Genomic DNA, 14,089 nt, shown 5'->3' on the forward strand with positions numbered 1-14,089 from the left:
TGTGAAATAGCAGCTCATGATTTATATGTGCAGTTCCCTGATGGCTAATGATGTTAAGGCCTCTTTTCAACCGTTTATTGGCCATGTGTAATCTTCTTTGGGGAACTGTCTATTCAGATCCTTTGCCTATTTTAAAATTAGGTTGTTGGGGCGCCTGGGTGGCGCAGTCGGTTAAGCGTCCGACTTCAGCCAGGTCACGATCTCGCAGTCCATGAGTTCGAGCCCCGCGTCAGGCTCTGGGCTGATGGCTCAGAGCCTGGAAGCTTGTTTCCAATTCTGTGTCTCCCTCTCTCTCTGCCCCTCCCCCGTTCATGCTCTGTCTCTCTCTGTCCCAAAAATAAATAAATGTTGAAAAAAAAATTTAAAATTAGGTTGCCTTTTTATTATTGAATTGTAAGTGCTCCCTATATATTCTAGATTCGAGTCCTTTATCATATATGATTTGCAAAAATGTTCTTCTCTTCTGTAAGTTGTCTTTTTACTTTCTTGGTGGTGTCCTTTGAAGCACAAAACTAATTTTTACGAAGTTTGTTTTATCTTTTTTTTTTTTCTTTCATTGCTTGTGCTTTTGGTGTCGTATCTAAGAATGCTTGTTCTGATCAAGGTCATGTGTGTTTACGTCTATATTTTTTCCTAAGACTTTTTTTTTCACATAAAAGTTCTTAGTTTATTAACCCTCTCCTGAAAAATTGGCACAGTCACCGCAGAGCCACTGCAGAATCTTTATTCCTTCTGTTGTCCAGTCTCCGGCTCACTTGTCCCAGCATCAACCCTGTCTTCTGCAGTCCCCCTGACTTTCTTCATTCTGTCCTTGTGTTCCTTTTGCTGTTTTCTTGAGGTCTGTTTCTTCTCACACAGGCCACGTCTTGCAAGTCTATGTTTGGGTTCATTTTTCTTTGCATCATCCGAGGAATCATAAATCATGCCAAAGCCAGTTGTCTTGCCACCCCCAACATGGGTTGTGAATCCAAATACAAAGATGGCATCTGGTGTGGTCTTGTACATCTTGGCTAGTTTTTCCCCCAAATATGTCTTAGGTGCTGCTGCCTTTCCAGGGTGAAGAACATCAATGACCACTTGTTTCCACTGAAGTAGTCAGTTGGTTATGAACTTCCTGGTCTAGAGAGTTACTGTGTCATTCATGATGGCAGCTGAGCTTCAAGCAGCCGGACAGGAAAAGAGAGCTTTCTAAGAGTTTTGTAGTTTGAGCTCTAACATTTAGGTCTAGGATACATTTGAGTTAACTTTTACATATGTATGTTTGAGGAAGTGTTCTTTCGTATATGAATATCAAGTTGCTGAAAAGACTTCTTTCCCCATTAAATTGTCTTGGCACCCTTGTTGAAAATCTATTGACTATAAATGTGAATACGAGTTTATTTTTGGACTCTCAATTCTGTTTCACTGGTCTGTATGTCTATTCTTATGCCAGTAGCATATTTTCCCGATACTGTAGCCTTTTTAAAAATTATTTATTTATTTATTTATTTTGAGAGAGAGAGAGAGAGAGAGAGAGAGAGAGAGAGAGCGCGTGCACGCACGAGCAAAGGAGGGGCAGAGAGAGAGGGAGAGAGAGAATCCCAAGCAGGAACCCAATGCGGGACTTGATCTCACAACGATGAGATCATGACCTGAGCCAATATCAAGACTCACATGTGTAGCCAACTGAGCCACCCAAGTGTGCTGATACAGTAGCCTTGTAGGAAATTTGAAATGGGCAAGTGTGAATCCTCCACTTTCTTCTTTGTTTTGGCTATTGGGGGTCCCTTGCATTTTCATATGAATCTCAAGATCGGCTTATCAATTTTAGCCAAAAAGGCACTTGAAATTATAGAGAGACTGTGCTAAACCTGTAGGTTACTTAGGGAGTATTGTCATCTTAAACATATTAAATCTTCTCCATTTATTTAGGTTTTCGTTAATTTCTTTCAATAATGTTTATAGTTTTCAGTGTTCAAGGCTTGTACTTCTTAAATTTATTCCTGTTTTATTTTTTTGATGCTATTGTAATTATTTTCTTAATTTCACTTTTGGATTATTCATTCCAAGTATACACAAGTACCATTTTTTTCATATCTTGTATGTACAGTTTATATTTTGGTGTATTGATCTCGTATTCTGGAATTTTGCTGACCTCATTAATTAGTTCTGGATTTTAGTGCGTTCCTAAATATTTCGTCTATTCCAGATTCTATTGTCTGCAAACAGAGATGGCTGGAGGGAAGATCACATAAAATAGTGCACGTGTCTGGTACCGGGCAAGGTCTCCTTAGGTGACAGTTTCTCTCATGCTTCCTTGTTAGGCGCTACTCCCCTCCTGCTACCACAGCGGGGGGTCCCCGCCTCTGCAATCAGTCCTCTGAAGGCCACCGCTGCTTGGCTGAATTCCCAAGAGTTGAACTACATGTATGATCCCTGCCTGAACCAATTTATTCTAAGCCCTGAGCACCACTTTTAGCCCCCTCGTTGGCCCTGGCTCTGGCGCCTTCTTCCAGGCAGAAAAGCAATCCCAGACCCAAACTGTGCCTCCCCCCATGGTGTCCCCCAAACAGAGGAAGAACAGAAGTGGAGGTTTTCAACAGCCCTGCATTCCTTCTTCCCAAGGGCATCCACGCATGAGTCCTGAAGGGAGCGGGTCCTTTGGGGGGTGGGGGTAGGGTACTTAGAGAACAACCCATCTTAGCATAGGGTCCCTCAAACCAAATTCTGAATGGCTCCAAATAAACCAAAGTAAAAAGAGCGACATAAATGCTAATTTTATATGAAAATTTTAATATCTATAAATTCTGCCCCATATCTATATTACATGCCCGAGCAGCAGTTTTCAAACACTCGACACATTTTTATTGCTTGCACACACGGGCTGGGCCATGGTCCTACCTTGAGGTGCCCACGGGTTCAGTGATGGAGATGAGGTGAGCTGTGCGAGGAGGGCTCCCTGACAGAGTCTACCTTAAACAAGGTAGTTCTTACATTGTTCTGGGAGTTTGAGGGGCTTTCAGGTACACAGTCCCCTCTTAGCTGAGGAGACAGGGCCGAGGGTAACCATGGGCTTTTGGATACACCTTGGGATCCCTGGCTGCTCCCAGGGTGGGCCCCCAGCCTTGATGGGGAGAAGCAGGTGGTTTCACCCAGCACCAGGCCAGGCTCATCACCAAGCTCTGCCATAGCTGCCTGGTGCCCTAGTTACTCCTCTCCACACGCAGGGCGGGGGCTGGGCCAGTCCTCCCACAGAAGCCCAATGTCAACGACCACCCACTGCCTGTGCCCCCTGTTCCCAACCTCTGTCAAGTCAGGGCAATAAGGCCTCCTCCAGAGGGCCATCATGAGGATGAGGCTGGCACCTGGCACAGCGCAGGGTCTCCGTGAGGGTCTGTCAGCTCCCTGCCGCCTTCCTGTGTGGGGCAGAGGGTTTAGTGGTCAACACTGGCAGTTTACTCCCTCTGAGTCAGGTGCTGTGCTTGCCTCCTTCGGAGGAGTGTCTCAGTTCGGTCCTTGGGTCAGGGCACCACACTGCTCCCTGGTCTGTGAGCAACCCCAGCTTCGGCTGCTCTGGAGCACGGTAATCAGCAGGGCCAGCGGGGGACAATTCTAGGCACAAGCCCTAAGCCCTGCCTGATGGCCGCCAAGCCGGGCTTCTGTGCTGCACAACCAGTCCCGGAGGGGCGCAGGGGCATGAGTGCAGATTCCGCCCCAGCGGGAGCCCTGATCCCTCCTCCCACGCATCTCCCACCCCCAGGTAATCACACAGCTGCACTCCACCAACACAGGATTTCTCGGAGATATTATTCCCCAAGTTGGGGGAAAAAAAAACCACCAACGCTATTATGAGCAGAGTCTGCTGAAAGAAGGGCTGAGAGCATTTCAGAGATGCATTGCCGTTAGTCGGTTTTATGGCACATTTGCATTTAAATAGATTCTTTAACTCTTTTTCTGAACTTCGCAATAATACAGCCTTAAAACGCTGACTAATAGGGTGACGTGTGCTTAATTTTCACTTTAATTTTAACACTGATACATTGTCTTGTAGCCGTTCCAGCTCAGATGACACTTGCAAATGCAAGTTTTAAACTCTTTTGTTGTTGTTGTTGTTGTTGTTGTTGTTGTTGTTGTTGTTGTTGTTTTTGGTTAAAAATCAGACAGTTCCTGGACCTGTGTTACAGAAAAGGTGCTCGTCTTGTAGTCTTGTAGGCTGGTCCAGCTGTCCCAGGTCTGAGCTCTTCTTAGAAGTCAGCCTGTCGTTTTCTCCCAGCTCCTGACCTTGGAAAGCTGCGGCTTCCTGCAGGAGAGCTCTGCCAGACAAGGATCCCCATTCCCACGGCCAGACCAGCGGCGCTGGGACCGGCTCGTACCCCCTCTCAAGAGCTGACGATTTAGTTTTTAGGAAATTTGCAAACCAGTTCCTCAACAATCATTATTAAAAACTAAATTATGTAAACTTACAAGCAAACAAAACATATTAAAATGAAGATAAAATATACTCAGAACTCGTTACTTCATTATTGTTTTATTACTGTGTCCTTGAGCTCATTCACAGCCGTGGTGGGAGGACTATGTAATGGGATGCAGTCAGGTTATGCTGGTGGCTTAAAATTGGCCCCAGTGGGAGCACTTACAAATCAGTCCCCCTTCTTTCCAAAGAGGCAGTTGCTAACCGTGTACCAGCACCCCACGGAGAGCACCTGATCCAGCCCTGAGTAGCTGTGGGACTTCTTTCTGTCTTGTTTGTCAGCCTTGGGCTGGACGTCACCGGTGGCCTCCTCCTACAAAGGCCTCCGTGATTTCTCTTGATGTAGCCCAAAGTAGCAAACAAAAGCAGCTGAATGAGACTGCTAAGCGGTCTGTCCTGTTCCTTGCACACTCCCTCCCTCTCTCGACTCTGAGAAAACTCCCCACAGGGATCTCTACCCACTCCTCTACTTCAGCCTTGGACCCACATCTCCTAGGAGATACCTGGGGCCTCAGGCCCAGCAGCTGCTCTGATCCTGAGGGCATCCCAAGGTTCCGGCCTCCCACCCAGATGGCAGGAGGAGCATTTGACTGATTTCTCTTCCCAGGTTTGCACCTCGCGGGGCTCTTGCACCTCACCCCTCCTCTCTGCTAGGACCCATACTGGCTCCCTGCTGCCTGCCACAATCTTGACAACTTCCCTCTCTGGCTTTCAGAGATCCACCCCACCCAGAAGTCCAGTCACTATGCTTAGAATGGAGGCTCCAAGAGACAGCGTGAAGAACCGTTGTATATCTTAGTTGGTTAAAAAAAGGAACACTTGCCCATTCTGCCATGACTGAGGCAGAGCATTCTTTTTGTCAAAAAGAGAAGCAGTGAAATGGCCCCAGATGCCAATTCCCAGAGTTTTCTACTCCATGGCCTCCTATCCTCCACTTTTGCTCTCCTCTCCTCCTCTCTTCCCTTTTTTTTCATTAAAATTTTTTTCAATGTTTATTTATTTTGAGAGACAGAGAGAGAGCACTCTCTCAGTGGAGGGAGGGCCAGAGAGAAAGATGGGGGAGGGTAGAGACGTGGGGGGAGGGGCAGAGAGAGGAAGAGAGAGACAGAATCCCAAGCAGGCTCCATGTAGTCAGCTCAGAGCCCACTGTGGGCCTTGATCCCACAAACCGCGAGATCATGACCTGAGCTGAAACCCAGAGTCAGATGCTTAACTGACTGAACCACCCATTGTCCCTTTTTAAAAAAGTGTTTTAAATGTCCCTCCCTTTCTAAATCCTGCCCCTGCCCCAGGGCCCATACGAAGGCCACCACCACCTCCCAATCCCTTCCCGCCTTAGAAACAAAGCGGTAAGCGGGGATATTTAAAAGATAGTTAGGGCAGAGGCACCATATTGCTGCCATGGTTGAGAGTGGGAAGCCCATGATGCAGGACTTGCCCAAAAGCCATGTGACTTTCATCCACACCTTCATCCAGGGCATAAAAGTTCTGAAAACTGGGATGGGGGGGTTCCCCTTCACCTCAAATACAGAGAGGGGCTTAGCAGGGCACTTGAAGAGCTTGATTTGCATTCTCTGTGGTTTGGGGGGCACCATGGATGTATGTGCAATGCCTGCTTGGAAAATGTGTTAGAGGCAGGTTAGCTCTGGTTTTCAGCACAGAGCTGAGCAGAGGTGGGGGATGAGATGCTTGCCCCCCGGGGGACATCAAGGAAGAGTGAGCTGGGTCTTAAAAGGATGGCCAGAATTAAGAAAAGCCTAGATCAGGGAGGGCATTGGAGGCAGGAGGAGCAGAGCATAAGTGCAGAGGCTTTAGCAGAAATGGTGTGCTCCAGACTCAGAAGTCCCAGCAGGTTGGCTGAAGTGCAGAGGGTCTTGCCAGCGAGAGCGAGAGGCATTGGAGAAGGCACATGGGGCCAAGTAAGAGCCCTGCCTTCTCAGCCTCTGTCCCTCCTGCTCTGTCTCCTGTGCCAGCTTCCCCACGGCCACTTTGTGTGTCCCCTAACCTATCTAGATTTTAATCCCCACTGTGCTGTGACAGCTGCCCGTTCAAATTCTACCTCTGGACTCCTTCTCCTTATAGTGATGCCTTCTTCACATCTCCACTTGGGCATCCAATCAACTTTTCAAACACAATACATCTAACATGAACTTGTAACTTTTCCCTCAAAACCTGTTCTGTTTTCCTCACCTCTGTGAGGAAATGAGACACCATCCTTCCAGCCAGAAGCCAGGGGTTTTCTCTGTCCACATCCAATTTATCTCCACACCTGGTTGGCAGTCTCTCCAAAGGTCACTTATATCCAGCCATTTCTTACTACCTCCAATTCATCTTCCCTATCCAAACAGCCATCTCAATCTCTTATCCAGACAACCGGCCTCCTATATCCTCTACTCCCTACGGTTTATTCTTTACACAGTATCCAGAGTGATTTTTCTGAACATGGAAGTCAAATCATATTTATTACTCCATTGCTTAAACCTTCCAAATGCTTCCCATAGTACTCCGAATTAAAGCAGAGGGTCTTTACACTGGTCTAAAGGGCCCTGTGTCTAGGTCCTTTCCATGCTCCAGGTTCACCATGTGCCCTCCCAAGGCCCCAGTCACCCTGTCCTCTTCTGCCACCATGGCACACCTCTCCTGACTTGGGGTTTATGCACACGCTGGTCTTCCCATCTGAAATGCTTTTCCCAGGTCTCATTCTTCAGAACTTAGCTTAAATTTCTCCTCCCTGGGGACACCTTCCACGGTCTCCCTGCCACCTTCCACAGAGATTTACTCCCTCTGCCCCACTCTTTAGCCACCATCTCTGCACTTGGTTTTCTTCAGAGTGTTGTATTTTGCTTTCTTCTCATTCATCCCTACAAGGATCCAAGGGCAGTACTGAGAGCTGTCCTAGGTGCTGAAGACATAGCAAGGAAAACCCCCAAGCTCCAGCGTCTTGCCCCCAGGAGGCAAATCCTGCCCAACCCTTCATTCTGCCAACAACGCAGGTACCACAGATGGAGTTATCCTCTTCTTCCCAATGCCCACCTCTCACTTGTCACCCAGATCAGTGGAGGGCATTTCCGTCCCCTCCCTCGCATCAAAAGCAAGCTACCTCCTTGTCCCCACCCACAGCTAAATCTGATATCATGGCCATCGACTGCATTTTGCCCTCCAGAACACCCAGGCAAGATGCCCAGCAAGGTGATTTCTGGGCTATGGAAGGAGCCTTGTCTGCAGATACCACAGGCTCACTAAAGAGTGGGGGCATAGAAGCAGGAGGAGGACAGACAGCAGTGTACAACTGTGTTTGGGGCTGTCCTCTTACTTCCTGCTTTGCCTTCCTTGATAAACTAGGTTTATGCCATTTTTAAAGAGCTTTCTAAAGCCTTGTTTAAAAAATTAAAAAATAAATAAAAAAAATAAAGCCTTGTTTTCTGTATCTGCAGACTTTGAGAATGGACTACCCTGGCATCTTCCTGGCTTGAGGTCTGGGCAGGTCTGGATAAATGAAGGCATTTTTGTGAGGTTAAAGAAAGTTACCTTGGAGCACTTGGCTGGCTCAGTCAGTAGAATATGTGATGCTTGATCTTGGAGTCGGAGTTGTGAGTTCAAGCCGCACATTTGGTGTAGACATTACTTAAAAATAAAATCTTCAAAATAAAAAAAAAAATAAAGTTAACCTTTAGTAGTTTTTTTTCTTGTTTTTGCTCATTTTCTATTGTGGAAAATTTCAAACATATACAAAAGTAGAGCTAATTAAATGATAAACCTTAAACCTCTATACATCTCCCTTTGTGCCAGTCCTGGTTCATCTTTACCCATCCCCCAGAAGAATATTTTAAAGCAAATTCCAGAATTCAAAACATTTCACCTGTACTTATTCTCATAGTACCTCTGAAAGATAAGGAATTTTTTATGTAAATATAATCCAAATAATCATATCTAAACCTTTTTGACAATTTCCTCATATCATCAAAATGCAGTCAATATTCATCTTTGCCTGGTTGTTTCATAAATGGTTTTATTTTTGTGGTGTGTTTAAACTAGAATTCAAGTAAGGTCCACACTTTGCTATTGGTTGATAAAGCTCATAAATCTCTTTTAATGTATAACTTCCCTTCCAACTCTTATTTTGTTCTTGTAAAGTATTGGTTAAAGAATATGCTTCAGCTTTAGACATTCTTGCCACGGTCTCTGCTTCTGGTGAGATTCTCAGTTCCTCTTTGCTTTGTCTTTTCTGAGAGCCAGGTAGGGGAGAGGCTGGGAGTCTGGCTGTGATGTCATCATGCATTTAATGTCCCTGTTTTGGAGAATACACCTCTTCCTCAGCAGGGCCTGGTGCTCCTGCAACCACAGTGCCCATTGGCCAATCTCTCGGAGGTTTCCTGCCACCCTTGACTGCTGGCACTGGGGTGGGGCAGTGGGTGAGGTCCGGGACCTGTTGGTGTTCATCAGAGACCACTGGGAGCACACTTGGGTTTACCATCTTATTGCATTGAGAGGGGCCGACCATGGAGAACTGTAGGTGTCTCAGTGAGTGTTAGGAAGGACTTAGGGTCTGATTTAGACTTGAGTTGGGTGATACGAAGGAGAGCCCAGGGGGGCAGCAGTTCCCTCTGGACTGGGAGCACTGTGGCAAGGAGGAATAGTCCTGTGATGACTTAATGCATTTCATCTAGGAGTTGCAGGGCATGAAGTAGGCTAATGCTGTCATCAGAAGCCTCTGTCACTTGCCTTGGGAAGGGGGGGGGGGTGGTCCCTGGGCCATTCTTCAGGTTGGGGCAGTGTTCCGGTTGCTGTCACTGTTCAGGTATGGTCAGGGACTGTCCTGTTGTTATCTTCATCTATTACATCACAGAGTGGCCTTGTCTGATGGAGGCGTTCTGTGCAACTGCTTCTGTTGAACAGGAGAACATCATGGCCTGGTTGTGGGTTCCAGGCTAGCTCCCAGCTCTCAGGGTGTGTTTTTATCTTTCTGAGGCCCCAACTGCACCTGTGGTTTTGGTCCCTGAAGCCCCACTGCAAGCCTTCTGCACTCAGGGCCTGCGTGGCTGGCTTCTCAGCTTCCTGAGTTTGCTAGGCCGTGGATCACGTAGAGATCTGTCTCTCAATGCTCGTGGACTTCTCTCTCTGCAGCAGTCTTCTGGCCTAGTCTCTTCACCTTTGGGGACTTATGCCTTAAAAAACAAAACAAAACAAAAAACCCAAAACTGTTTTTGTCCCTTGACAGTCATTGAGAGGACTTTCAGGAGAGAGCAGAGGCAGGTGACTGCATCCCACAGCATACGTGACTGGCAGTCCTTAGAGCTGTCATGTGGACCTGCCTCGTCAGAGAGCTGCTCCTCAGTGAAGCCCTGGGCTCGATGAGGGGATGCCCGGAACTTATGTCCAATACATCTCTTCCTTGAGAAACTGAGGGGAATGCATGGACCAGAGGCTGCTATTGGAATCAAGAAGGTTCCAGTTCCCTTATTTAATGAGAACTGCACTTTTTCTGATGGCACTCCACTTCATCATCTGATTTTGCACCGAGGGCTGTGTCATCACAGGGGAGTCTCGTGGATTCATTTGTTTTCCAAAGTGGATTCCCATGGCTGAGTAACTCTGTTTCTTCATATCTGGAGCAGTAGAAATATTTGCTTCTTAGAAACTGTCAAGGTAGCAAATGGACACTTTAACAAGAACCACACTTCTCATCTGTGAGATCTAGCATTTTTAATTAGCTAGCTGGGCAGCTACTTGTCTTCTTTAAGGTATAAATTATTAAACACCACGGTGGGGGAAACGTCCGTTTAATGCAATGACATGCTTACACCATTTATGTCTCAGTAACTTGGCTTCGCTCAGTTGTACTCTGTGGAGAAATAATGGCAATTGTATAAAAGAATCATCACTAGGAAGTGATCCCAGGGAGCCAAGAATGTTCTGCCACTGTCATAATTACACATCCCTGGTAATGTGTTAAAGGTGCAGGAAACATCTTTGGTGCTATCAAGAAGCAAGTCAGCTTTGAGGATGGAAAGTCTGATTCCAGTTCTGCAAATCCCCAAATATTTAATGGGGCTCATGGAGAGGAAAGTGGGAGACTGCCAGTGCCAGAGCTGTACAAAATGGTCCAAGATGAAATCAATTTATAACCCCTTTTAAAAAGCTTGTTCTTCTCTATACAATCATATTTTTAAAGAGCCGTATTTGCGTGCTTTGCTACTGGAAGTGAATGTAACCTCTGAATATAACATGAGGAGGGCACATCATTAGAAAGCAACCATTATTATTAATGGTGGGTCAATATTCACAATGGCACCACCTGCAGTGATTTATAGGGCAACTCTTGGGTGCCACGTGTGGTGCACATTTCATTTTCACAACAGCCCTATTTAGCCAGTGAGGAAAGAAAGCCAGAGAGGCCGATGATGTTACACAGTTAGGGAGCGATGACGCTCTGGCTCAAACCTGGGTCTGACTCAGCTCAGGGTCTCCTCCTCCCGGGAGCCTTCCCTGACCTCCACACGCCCTCCATGTGGCACTTGAATCACACCCTGGGACCCAGGGCCTATGCGTCTGCCTCCCATGCTAGACTACAAGACCAGGCGGGGAACTTCTTCCTCATTTATTCCCAGCCCCGACCCAAAGCAGCCTCTGAATAAACTCCTCCAAAATGAACCCTATGTTCATTTCAGAGACATTTCAGAGTCATGCCTCTCTCTGTCCAGAGAGGGCATTGCCAGGCATTGCCACCTCTCTGTCCCTGTGTGGTCTTCTGACTCATGCTCATGGGGACCTGGGGTGTGAACTCTGTGAAAGGGGCCATCTCTTACAGATATAAATAAAGCATGAAGTAATCAGCATTAGGGATGAGTCTTTTCTAAAAACGGAACACAACAAGGGAGAAGGGGCAAATGTTGAGAGATGGCCAGCAGACAGTGAGGACAAACCTCCGCACAGAGATACGTTTTGTAACTGAAGTCTTGCTGGCAGCTCCCTGCAAGTAAGCAAAGGCAGAAAGGGGCCGGGAAGTTCATGGTGAAGGTCAAAGGTCTGTGCAGTTGGAAGACTGGAGACAGTCCAGGGTAAGGGGCCACAGCTCGATGACTCAGGAGGCACAGAAGGCCTCATTTTAAACTTAGACCCATATTCATATCCATATTTGAGGAAGAAAAACCATTCACAAGCAGCAGGCTCTGGAAGGGAATGCCAGGTGGACGAAATGGTGGGTAATTATATCAGACATTATAGTAAAGTATGAGCTCTGAGCTGAGACTGCCTGAATTTGAATTCAGCTGTACCACTTTCCTGTGTGGGACCTTGGACTAGTTAACCCGTCTGCCCCAGTTAAACCCTCTGTAAAACGTGGATGATGATAATATGCATTTAACTGCTTGTTCTGAAGATTAAGAAGGTTAATACCTGTGAAGCGCTCGGGTCAATCAACATGGCCAACATGGGCCAGGCACCCGCTAAATGTCAGCACTGTCGTAAGCGCCAAACACGTGCTAAGTCACAAGATCCCCTTACAACATGCCCCCTGAGGGTGGTACTTTTATTAGCATTGTCCCCATTTTATAGATGCAGAAACTCAAGTACAGGTTACCTACCACGTTCCCCAAGATCACACAGCTAAGAAGCAGCAAAGCCACCGGTTCAACCTGGATACTCTGGTACCACTTCTGTAACCACTGTGCGACGCTGTGTCTCAAAAATGCTTTTTTTGTTAGTATCAAGGTACCTGTTGTAGGTTAAATTGAATTGTTTCCCCAAGAAAGATCCATTGAAATCCTAACACCTGGTATCTGTTTGTTCTCATTTGGGTAGACTTTTCTTTCCCCTACATGTGTCTAAATTTGTTAGGAGTATTTCACATATACAAGGGCTCAGGTAACTGGTGATGGGGCTCACCAAATGAGTAGGTCCTCTGTCAGAATATCACACCTGGCCTCAGGTGATGAAAGCAAATCAGTAAACGAAAATTCCATTTTACATGAAAATAAATTATTTCCTTCCAAGAAGAATTGATTAAATTCTGGCTCCACTGTTACCTTTGAAATACTGCTTGACTCCTCTCCTCTGTCCTTCACCCCCCTCTACCATGATCTCTCTCTCTTTCTCTCTCTCTCTCTCTCTCTCTCTCTCTGTCTCTCTCTTTCTTGGTAGGAAGGAGAAATGGTGAGGGGGGAGGAAACACTCTCCTTGTCACTTCTCTCTGACCAAGAAGCAAGAACTGATTGGTGATATGGAAATGGCAGGACCCAGAGGCATGGGCCCTGGTCCAGGGCACACCCTGGGTCTGAAGGGACATTTCAGGCCAGCAGGTGTAAGCCATAGCTCAGCAAGGAACTCCTGCTCTGGCAAAGAAGTATTGAGCAGATATAAGCCAGAAATCTCTATAGCCACTGAAGACCGTGTGGGAAAGTGGGAGGCAGAAGGTAGTACTCACAGCAGGACAACGTTCTTGTAAAAGAATAGAAGGACACCGACTGCCAAATTACAGAGGTTATTTGGGGGTGGGGGTGGGGGTGGGGAGACAACAGGTGGCTTCTGTTTTGTTCTCATTTTACTTTGTTCTGTGTTATTTTTTTGTGCTTTCCGTGTATTATTCAATAAACACCTATGACTTCTGGAATTAGAAAAGTCATTTTTAAGAATATAGCATGGGGTGGAGAGAAGATGGTACATTTTGCAAGGTATCATGAGTGATGACATAAAAGTCACCAATTGGAAGATCACTATTGAGGGGCATCTGGGTGGCTCAGTTGGTTAAGTGTCCAGCTTTGGCTCAGGTCATGATCTCACATTCGTAAGTTTGAGCCCTGTGTCAGGCTCTGTGCTGACAGTGTGGAGCCTGGAGCCTGCTTCAGATTCTGTGCCTCCCTCTCTCTCTGCCCCTTTCCCACTCATGCTGTCTCTGTCTCTTAAAAATAACTATTAAAAAATGTTTTAATAAATTCTAAAAAAAAATTAAAAAATAAAAGATCACTATTGAAAAGCAAGCTGTATGGGTGCCTGGGTGGCTCAGTAGGTTGAGTGTCTGATTCCTGATTTGGGTTCAGATCATGATCCCAGGGTCGTGGGATTGAGCTCTGTGTCAGGCTCCATACTGAGTGTGGGAGCCTGCTTGAGATTCTCTCTCTCTCTCCCTCTGTCCCTTTCCCCCACTCTCTCTGTCTCAAGTAAATTAAAAAAAGAAAAAGGCAAGTTGTAAACTTTATTATTTTTTAAAAATATATTTTAATGTTTACTTTTGAGAGACAGAGAAAGAGATTGCAAGCAGGGCAGGGGCAGATTGAGGAGGAGACACAGAATCCGAAACAGGCTCTAGGCTCTGAGCTGTCAGCACAGAGCCTGACCCAGGGCTCAAACTCATGAGCCACGAGATCATGACCTGAGCCGAAGTCGGACACTTAACCAACTGAGCCACCCACGTGCCCCAGCAAGTTGTAAATTCTAAAATTTTAGTGTGAAAAAATATTTTGCAACTGATAAGAAATGCTGAAAACTTGGATAGCGAAGAATTTGTCAGTGTCTGCAGTATTAGGAATCAGTGAGCACATTCCTGACTCCGGGCTCTTACACTGGCCTGCTCCTTCTGGCCCAGCAATTTCCCCCAGACTTCTGCCTAGCATCCTTCCTCACTTCTTCCAGGTCTCTGCTCCA

The 14,089-nt window shown here is 46.4% G+C and overlaps 1 protein-coding gene across 1 annotated transcript; it reads right to left on the reverse strand.

Annotated features, from left to right (window-relative positions):
• Window positions 1-325: 325 nt before the first annotated feature.
• On the reverse strand, window positions 326-1,288 carry LOC101097353 (40S ribosomal protein S24-like). The gene is given in 1 exon segment (XM_045042084.1): window positions 326-1,288. A coding segment is annotated over 1 exon segment (420 nt). The 5' UTR covers window positions 1,144-1,288; the 3' UTR covers window positions 326-723.
• Window positions 1,289-14,089: the final 12,801 nt, after the last annotated feature.

The sequence above is a fragment of the Felis catus genome, chromosome D3, assembly GCF_018350175.1.
Source record: "Felis catus isolate Fca126 chromosome D3, F.catus_Fca126_mat1.0, whole genome shotgun sequence".
NCBI lineage: Eukaryota > Metazoa > Chordata > Mammalia > Carnivora > Felidae > Felis > Felis catus.